This window comes from Rosa chinensis, chromosome 1 (assembly GCF_002994745.2).
Source record: "Rosa chinensis cultivar Old Blush chromosome 1, RchiOBHm-V2, whole genome shotgun sequence".
Classification (NCBI taxonomy): domain Eukaryota; kingdom Viridiplantae; phylum Streptophyta; class Magnoliopsida; order Rosales; family Rosaceae; genus Rosa; species Rosa chinensis.
In genome coordinates, this window is record NC_037088.1 from 59915237 (window position 1) to 59925299 (window position 10063).

Below are 10063 nucleotides of genomic sequence, written 5' to 3' on the forward strand. Positions count from 1 at the left end.
TCAGGCTTCTTGTGTTCTCATAGCTTTGCGATGAGCAAGAGAGAAACAAAGAGTGATTGTGATTTCCTCGTTTGAAGTTGACTTCTATCCAATTTGACAATTTGTGAGTGATAAATTGATGTGCTATTATGGGGAAAGTTTTTATTGGAACGGGATAAACTTGCTCGTCCACTCATTTATTGATGATTTCATCTTAAATTTTTGTAATTAAAATTGTTCATGTTTTAGAGTTTAATATAAAGATCAAATCTGAAATAAATTTATTCATATTAGTGATTGATCAAATCATATCAAATAAATGAAAATTATTAAGACTAATAAATTGAACAGTCCATTCATTTTCTACAAAAATGATGACTAAAAGACTTCATATTTGATTAAATAGTTTTATAGATGATCTTCATGTGATGCTCTAAAACATAATGGTTTGGATACAAAAACTCAAGATGAAAACTCGCCAATTGCAAATGTGAGTTATCGAACAAGTTTACTCAATTATCCCTATCATCAGTATTTAAACTAAAAATGCGTTATGCAGTGTACATTTGTAACGTTTGACCACATGTTTGTACAGTAAAGTTTTGCTATACTTCAAACGTTTTTTTTATTATTATTATTATTTTTATACCACAGAATTGAACTAGTACTTCAATCTATATATTTTCCTCGTGCACATGAACACTTCAGCTCATGAAAACTGAACCATTCCCTTCCAATAATTTAGCAATAAGGGAACCTCTTTTCTTTACAAGACTATGATCAATTGAGTGTTTCATAACTTTTGGAAAAAAATATACAAGTTAGGCATGAAGTTGCCACCAATTTTCATGTGGTGGCTTTCAGCCAACCGGCTGTCCCAATATTATAACTAAAGGTGATTCCGTAATGGAGTATCAATCATCCAGTTTGGAAAAGGTCCACAATAAAAGGTTCAAACTTCAACTTCAACTTCAATCGCACGTGTTTCATGAAAAATCCAAAAAGAAGATTTCCTTTTTCCAGTTTTTCTCGAGTCGTTTTACTCGTTTTGGTCGGAATGATCAAACCAGAAACATAGAAAACGAGTAGAACGTTTTATTAAGCTATTATTTACACACTGCCTACGCTCGGTTATGCCCCATGTACAAAGAAACATGGATCATATGCATAGTGCGATATGAGTAAAAAAAAATAAGTACACGCTCAGTGGGGGTTTCTTCGCTCAGAAGAGTGAGATTCAACTAAACTAAGTAACTAACTGATAGAGAAGGTGGTGCTAACTTGTCATATGTGCCACCATTTACGATTCTCCATTCTCTTGGCGAGTTCCTTTGCCATCGATGCGAAGTCTTGAGCTCCACTCGATAGTTCTTCTGTGTTTTCTCTGAGTTTCTGATATATGCAAAAAAGAGGCATGAGATGCCCATTAGCCAGATGAATCATGGATTGCCCTACTACTTGAAAAGAAGCTATACAACTGAATAAAACCACATGAAGAGAAAAACCAGATTTGTCAATTGGGAGCTGAGGCATTCATCAGTGGAAAGCCATACCTCAAGTTTTTCCCCACGTTCGGCAAGCATATCTCTTGCACGTGCAGCTGCTGCAGAGACATCCTGCAACCATTGATGACCGATGATCAGAACATAAGATCATAGAAATGTTGCATTTAAACTTTTTCCAATTTAAATGATGGTGATTACCCCAGTTTCTCTATATTTAGCCTTGATTTCTGCAGCTGTCCTCATTTTTGGCTTTGTATCACTAGTTGCGCCTTCAAATAACTTTTTCTTCTCTGATCCCTTGTCTGCTAATTAAACATGAAACATCAGCAGCACTAAATAAACTGTCTACCTGGAAAATATAATATGGTACACATAAATACCTTTCTTTTCATTCTTCTTGTTTGGATCTTTAGGCAAGACAGTAATAGGGCCATCAATTACAATATCATCTGCACCAGGACAGTTGAAAGCAATTATAAAGAGAAGGAAGGTAGAGGGAAGGATGATGAACACGAGATAGAGTACCTAGGTTAAGCACCACGGGTTCTTGGCCATCCTTCACATCTGTGGAAGGTTTTAAGAATGGGGGATTTGAAAATAAGCTCTCCAAATTCGCACAATATTTTTCATGATTTCCAGTCGGGTCCATGTTTTGATCCGTTTTACCAGTTTTTAAGCCCTTAATGATACCTCCTAAAATCCTATGGGCAGCACTCTGTAGTGAAAGATGTCCAGCAAAGGAGAATTAGACTTTCATATCACCAAAAGAACAAATGATGATGAAGGTTGAAGTTACACACTGAACCTGTTTCTGTCTTTGAGATAAATCAGCAATGACATCTGTAGCAGCTGCAAGCACTTTATCATGAAGACAAGGGAAGGACTCCGAAATCCTAAGTGACAAACTCCATTGAGTAGGTATAAGTGTATTATCTTGCAATGAATTCATTCTTCCAAGTTTAGAGAGAAGCACGCGAGAGAGAGGGAGAGAGAGAGAGAGAGAGAGAGAGAGACCTGAAGTCATCTTCGTAGGCCAAAAGAGATACAAAAGCTAATTCACACCCATGTACCTGAAAAAAAAAATTAACAAATTCATGTTAGAGAGTCCAACACAAAACTGTGCCAACCTCTGGGATACGATTTGCATTGTGAATCAGTTAAAGAGTGTCGAGATAGTGAAGCAGATGCAACCCTGTAGTAAATGATATCCTACACCTAATATAAATTCTTAACAAAAATGAAAAAAGTAAACCCACCAGAATCATTTGCCCACGATCAGAGGAACAGAATGTCTTATCCATGTTGATCACGAAGTTCCATCTTAGAATCGTCATTAATGATATATCTCTGACCACTTCAAGATTTGGAAAAGACCTGCTTGAAAACCGGTCTCAACTTCCATAGTAGAATTTATGATATCAATATAATCCAAATATAATGATAAAAAGAATCAGTGCCGAAAGCATTAAATTCACTACATGTTATATGTATTTGCTGATAAAGAAGAAATCAGATTTCACAGCAACAAAGCACAGAAGGCATGTAACCTGTGCTTCACCTGATCTCAAAGACTCCTGTCTGATTTAGTATAACCAATCCACTGTCTTTTCCATCTTTTTTGAAGATTGTAGTCCAACAACACGGTTTTACAAGATTCACCTTCAGAATGCAGTTACTATCACCCTAGAACGAATATTTCAGTTATTTGTAAAAAGAGATATTGAGATGTTGAAAATTAAAATGGGAAGAAGATTAAAAGGCACCTCAAGCAGAGACTTCAATGAACATAAGTGCAATGTGTAGTCACAACAAAGTAAAACACACATGTTCACCGATCTCTGCAAAAAATATGCAGTTTTGGTGGAGGTATCCTGGTCAACTACAAGCTGTGTCCCTCCAGAGTCAGCATTAGGTGGTACGTCATCATGTTTAGCTACGCCTTTCTGAGGTAAGTCTAAAGAATCCTTTTTTGCACTCGACAAATCAAATAAAACATCACCATCCTCTGCAAAGGAAGATATCTATGTTTATTTTTTCTAAATTTCTAAAACAGCACCTTTGCCCCCAACCAAAAAATAACAAAAAGGAAAGCAAAAGAAAAAAAAACATGAGATATCTATGTTTCGACTGAAAATACTCACCTATAATGTACATCGAAATCGCAGTAGAATCCATTTTTGGATGCATGGGCCAAGACCTGATCATATTGCCAGTGGCACTATCTAAAATAACAACATGTGCATTTCTGGTCATAATGAACGCCAACCCATTTTCAGAATCACTCAAAGTCTTGGATTCAGGATCTTCATGTTCAGGATCAGTCACATTCTTGGATTCAGAGTCTTTTGGGATTGCCAACTCATTTCCAGAATCACTCAAAGTCTGGGATTCAGGATCTTTTACACTCATTCCAGGTTCAGGATCAGCCACATTCTTGGATTCAGAGTTCTCCGGGATTGCCAACCCATTTCCAGAATCACTCAAAGTCTTAAATTCAGCATCTTTTACTCTCATTCCATGTTCAGGGTCAGCCACATTCTTGGATTCAGAGTCCTTTGGGATTGCCAACTCATTTCCAGAATCACTTAAAGTTTTGGATTCAGAATCCTTTGGATTCATTCCATTTTGAGGATCAGTCGAATTCTTGGATTCAGAGCCCTTTGGGCTCTGTGATATGCTATTAGTATCTGAAAATGATTTCACAGACAGACAGATGACTGGGGAACTTGAGTTGGAGACACTGTCTGTAAGAAACAAAACTGACGATGTACTAATATCAAGCATTGCAACCTGTATTGTGAAATGGAAACATAAATTCTTGAAATATATTCATTTGCAATTTCAATTGACATCTAAGAGCACAGTTTTAGTATTGTAAATTTCAAAAATGATTCTCACCCGGCCACATTCATATCCCACAGTCAGTCTTGCTCCAAAATTTGCATATTGTAGTATGGATATAGGAGAATCAAGAATAGAAAACACAGCTGTGCACCGAGGCCCATTACCTTGTTGTGAAGTATAAACTGCAACCAGTATAGCTCTTATTAGAAAAGAAAATAAACAGGTACAGTGAAAGCAATAAGGTACACCAGCAAGTTTCACTATTGAAGAGAGAGCTTGCTTCAATCATGATACTAGCATGAAAAACTATGTGTGAGTTTATTTCACATAGTATCTTAAGAAGATGATAAATCTTCATCTTTACATGATGTAATATGAGTTTATTACAGATTGGTTCCATCACAACCATTCGGAGCCCATTGCATTAATCTACATCTACACCTATAGGGAGAGAGAGTCATCTCATAGCTCTCAACAAAGTTTTTAAACCTGCATATTGCATCCTTCTCTGTGTGCAGTTAAATGTCGAGGATTTTTATATATCTAAATTCTTTTATTTATAAGAAATATGTAAAGACATCTACATTCAGTAAATAGATATGTAATTAACCAACCTTCCTTCTCTGTTTTTGTCACAAAGTGCAATTCTGTCTCATCTGAACTCCCAATTAGTTTATATAGACGAACCTACATCATCTCAAACAAGAACAAAATCATTGAAGTATCATACAATGATCACCTAACAGAAAGGTATCTACAAGGTCAATCGACTCTTACCAGACCACACACATCACCAATAGCTAATTTTAAAGTAAGAGAACAAAATTCCAATGCTGAGACTGTTCCATTTGCACCTGTAGATCTGATGCCTTTTACCTTCCATCCATAAAAAACAAGAAAAAAAATGACTTTCTGAAATTTAGTCTCGAGTACACTGTCAAATGAAAATAATGATTTTGATAACATAAAAATTGTTTGTGTAGACTTGACAAAAGTTTTGACAGCATACCAACCTCAGGACCTATAGCATATATAAGCGACGGAGTTGGATAGGTGGCATCCCATAGTCGAACAGATCCATCTTGATATCCTGCTACATATAGTCTCTCGACATGAAAATTTTCAGCATCAGAAAGTTGGCTGGGAACACCACCAGTCAAAGGCCACTTTGCACCCCCCTTCTTCAAAGTGTGTTTCGCATTAGACTTGTCAACTGAAACTTCCTTAATGACCAAAAGACACAAAATCAACAAAGGAAGAGACAGGGAAGAGGAAGAATACTTGAATTCTCCTTCTATATGCTTCGTGAAGTTTTTCAGCCGAGTCAATCTCATTATTATAGAAAACCTAAGTGATGGTTGATGATAGTACCAAGATGCAATGTAACTAGAGTTGATTGTGTCACAAAAGAACACTACCTTGGACAAAGCTGAGGAGTATTTCCCATCTCTATCCACCAAAGCAAGCTTTGCCACAGTCATACACGGTTCAGTAGTAGGTATAAACGTAGGAGACTGCACTGCAGTCCCATCAGTCCTTTTCTTTTGGTGAGACATTAAGGCAGACCAGCAAGCCTTGTCATAGACATGCAGTTGTCCCTGATTTGTCAAAGTGAATAGCAATGTTTCACCGTTCTCCATTGCACCAGCTGCTGGAAGTAAAATCATATCTGCAAATGAACCAACAAGTGTAAGGTCCACACGACCTATGCATTTCAGACTTTCTATTCCTGAAGACCAATCCACGCTCAGAACCTGTGATTTAGAGAGAAATTATTGCAAAGTTGAATTAGAGAAGACGAATGAAATATCTAGATCCAGGAGCAGACATGCAGAGTTAATTATGCAAGTCTCCAGAGCGAAATGCTTTACATGAATTCTTAACTGTTATTGTCAAGGGTTGAAATGAATCTGTCTTTAACAAATACTATTTGTTTACCAGTACCTCTAACAGTAATATTGAGTATCACAAGGACATAGATATAAGTAACAGAACTAACAACAAAGTACAAAACAAGATCAATTGAGTTGAAATCATACCGTGAGAACTTCTTCAGACCCAATTCCTTCACCTCCATAAACAAAGAGTTGGCCCCTAGGATGATGACTTAACCTATTTGCAGACCAGTGTAAAACTATGACAGGGAATCTCTTGTCATCTGATGATAACTCTAGCTTCGCAACATTGTTAGCTAACTTTTTAGATCTATGATCCTGGGTAGACTCAGCAGTTGATATATCCCAAAACATTATATCACCATCTACATAGCCAACAGCAAGACTTGACCCATCATCGCATACCCAACAAAGAGAGCTTATCTCTTTCTCCACCTGTTTGCTGTCTGATGTAGCATCAGTCAGCTCAGTTCTTGTGCCTTCAAAAGAATTATGGACTGTTTCTTCCTTCACTTGCAGGTCCTTGGAACCTCTTACAAGCACAACTTGATCTTCTAAAGCATCCCAGAGAACAATCAGACCATTCTCATATGCAATCAGCAGTCTGCAAAAGGACATAATTTTCTAAATGTGCTAACTAGAACAAATAACCCAACTACATATGAAACTGCAGCATCTTGTTTCATCTATGAATTAGTATTTTAGTTGATGTGAATAAGAAAATGTAAATGACAGTAGCTATACACATAAATTTATATGTATGTATATGCGCATGCGTCAATTGTGAAAACATATTTTGTCAACTGAGGGAAATAGTGATGCATCAAGCTTAGGCCCTAAATTAAAAGGAGGCCATATCGACTCTGATAATCACTAAAAGAATAATTCAATTTGTAAACTATATGCCTAAAAGGCTCAACCCCTCATGTTCTTGCCCCTCCAGCTCAGCCTGTCAATTTTCTTTTGGATTAGAAGCATTATAATCTCAACAAGAAACTAAGTTTGCAACAGTAGAAAAACATGTGACAGCCTAGTGCATTGGTTATATAGAAAAATCTCGGCACTGTTTTCATAAGGATTTTTCTTGCCTGTTTCCCTGAGAACTAGGTTGATGGAGAACTCCAACAACAGAAAGATTATCAGGCAATGACATTCCAGCTGCTTCTGCAATATTGATGGATAAGTTTAGCATTTGAATATAGTACACAATACATAGCTGCAGAAGTGTTGACATAGCACAAATGGCCATAGTGTTGAAATTCTTGTAGTCAAAGGCAATGAAATTCATCTCTAAATTCTTGTGGTTCTCAGTAACCTTATAAAATTTGAATTTCTTTAATTACACAAAATAATCGTGTAAGAGATGTTACTTGATTTGTCAGGCTGATGAAATAGTAATGCTAATTATCCCACCCCCTGCTCCCCAATCAGAGACTAATGCGAGGTTTGCATTGCAACAAAGTATGGCATCAACCACATATATAGAGATTATGAAATTACCAGCTATGAAGTTTGCAGTAATATAATATGGCAGTAAATTGATTTTTCGATCTTCAGCATCATACTTCACCATAGACACCATTGCATATTCGCTTCCAATATACCTGACAGTAATGATATGTGGTGTTATATTCTATCACCTAGAATTACTTGTATATGCAGCCAATGAATAATAAATGAAGATGTATCCACAATAACCAGTTCTACTAGTGCTGTACATGTAATTGGTGCCATAAATAACAGAGAAGGCAGTTATATTGCATTCCCACTGTAAAGAACCGGCTATTTGCTTCTGTTCCAAATCCCAAACCTGCCAACATCAATAACCTATTAAACCAGTCAATACCGTTAGTACCGTAGCAGATGTTGAAGACGACACAATTATATTGATACTGGACAGTCCCTAGTAGCAAACGTATTATTAACTATAAATTTGGATAAAAATCAGTACCTGAATTTCATTTTCACTTGAGACACTAGCTAAAAAACCTTGATTTTCTAAGAACTGCAAAAATTTAGAATAAAAATACAGACTGTCAACTTGTCAGAGAAAAGGAAGATGGAATAGAAGGCGACAATGGTACACCGAACAGAAGAGTATTGACAGGAAGAAAACAGCATTACTAACTACTAACTGCAATTAAAACACTAACCTCCAAGTATTTAAAGGCCAATGGCTCAGGAGATATCAGAAGCCCTTCAATATTATCGCCACCGATCACTTTTATCCTGCCATCCCTGCATTCAGTCCAGAATAAAGTCACCAAAGTTAAAAAGCTCCTATCTTTTGGACAATACCGCCGGACATACTCATTAGCTTTTCTAGACAGTCCACACTCAAAAAGTTTCTAACAAATTGCGAAACCACCTCATCATTCAAGAACTCTGCTATTTGATCAATAAACGCTTCAACTAAACTGAACAACATAATGTGGCAAACAAAACGCATTCATTGTGGACATTTAGAATAGACGAAATGAATTCGGAAATTTTTTACTAGGGATGGTAAATTAGTAACTCACAGGGTTCCAATTGCCAGCAAGCTCTGCGTGCGATCAAGTGCGAGAATCGATGCAGTAGATGGAATCCCATAGTGAAAAACAATTCTTGGATCCAAATCAGCTTGTGACACCCTTGCCTGTGGCATCAGTAACCCCAAAACTATACAATCAAGCACTTTCTTTTCCCTCCTAACCAATCAAGCATTGTTTTTTTTTTTTTTTACCAAAAAATCAAAAATTTAAGCATTTCCAGAGAAAACCAATCACATTTGGTACATTATCTCATTCGATCCTGATTTGTTATAAAAATTCAAATAATTCATGATGGACATTGAGCTCCGTAGAAGCTCTGTTCGCCTCAGATAAAGAAATGCAGCATTGGTAACTGAAATCAAATTACAGAGAGAGAGAGAGAGAGAACCTGAGGATGATGTTGTTTTTGTGAGGGTCTTTTGAAGAGTTTAGCCAACATAGTGATGACGATGCAGCTACTGTTTCTTGTTTCTTGGTCTGATTTGAAAGGAGGGAAGGAAAAACAAGAATATGGCGTTTGGTTTCGGTTTCTGAAACGTTTCGGACGACGACGATGGTGGGGCGCGAATTGAGTGTGAGGTGGACGGTGATGCGAGGGCGGAGGAGGACTTACTGACCGTACGATTCATTGATTCAAAAACGAGGGCGTTTTTATATATATGACTTGGTCTAGTTTAGTGTTGTCGACTTGTCGTTTTTTTTTTTTTTGAGAAGAAGTTTAGTGTTGTCGTTTGAGTCTCATTGTCATGGATTAGGCATAACCACTTCAAAGTTCATATTCATTGGGGATTAGGGATAATTAATTAGTGGAAAATAATAAATTGATGATGATACTGGGACCAACGAATAGTGGTGAGATTGAAAAGAGTTTTTGGTGGATGAACACATTTTAGACGAAAAAATAAAAATTGAATGGAATGGTTTTTCAGTACGATCGAGTCCAACAAAATGACATTCCAAATTAAAAAAAAAAAATTTGGCTGATATATCGTGCCGATACTGAAATTGGATTAGAAAAATTTTCAGTACGTTCGCTGTGCCATGTGGATGGTATAATGGACTAAGAAAAGCATCACAGTGGGATGATTTTGGTACTGTATAGTGGATAAGTAAGACAATTTCTGAAATTTTAAATTATGTGTTGGGTTTTGATCCGCAACAACATTATCCACGTGGTAACCACTGCAAGTGACCTAGTGGTTCTTGCTTAGTTGGGTGTGCTCCCCAACCTAGGTTCGAACCCCGAAACTGTCAAAGTGGCCATGCACTGTGCTGCAATGAACAGTTGGAGCATTTCACATGCGCT

At 36.9% G+C, this 10063-nt stretch overlaps 1 protein-coding gene across 3 annotated transcripts; it reads right to left on the reverse strand.

Annotated features, from left to right (window-relative positions):
* Nucleotides 1–937: 937 nt before the first annotated feature.
* LOC112189069 lies at nt 938–9394 on the reverse strand. Of its 3 annotated transcripts, none has more exons than XM_024328341.2 (24): nt 9146–9394; nt 8746–8861; nt 8377–8461; nt 8175–8228; nt 7942–8033; nt 7724–7827; nt 7312–7387; nt 6368–6827; nt 5747–6082; nt 5342–5551; nt 5106–5204; nt 4943–5015; nt 4383–4510; nt 3626–4274; nt 3248–3489; nt 3043–3167; nt 2741–2858; nt 2499–2554; nt 2290–2377; nt 2010–2199; nt 1865–1933; nt 1683–1789; nt 1533–1595; nt 938–1371 (listed from the first exon to the last, which is right to left on the reverse strand). In XM_024328341.2, exons 1-24 carry the CDS (start codon nt 9194–9196, stop codon nt 1264–1266), a joined length of 3699 nt encoding a protein of 1232 aa, XP_024184109.1. In that variant the 5' UTR covers nt 9197–9394; the 3' UTR covers nt 938–1263. The 3 variants fall into 3 exon arrangements, with proteins under 3 accessions (XP_024184109.1, XP_040364673.1, XP_040364692.1); XM_040508739.1 differs by having other exon boundaries at nt 1683–1786; nt 9146–9393; XM_040508758.1 differs by lacking the exons at nt 8746–8861; nt 9146–9394 and having other exon boundaries at nt 7942–8050; nt 8377–8449.
* Nucleotides 9395–10063: the final 669 nt, after the last annotated feature.

Excerpts from the sequence above, each read along its gene's own strand:
- LOC112189069 (XM_024328341.2), bottom strand. The coding sequence starts at position 9,196 with ATGTTGGCTAAACTCTTCAAAAGACCCTCACAAAAACAACATCATCCT. Across the intron at positions 3,168-3,247 it reads CATTGAAGTCTCTGCTTGAG|GGTGATAGTAACTGCATTCT; the intron begins GTGCCTTTTAAT and ends TATTCGTTCTAG. Across the intron at positions 2,200-2,289 it reads TATCTCAAAGACAGAAACAG|AGTGCTGCCCATAGGATTTT; the intron begins GTTCAGTGTGTA and ends CTTTCACTACAG.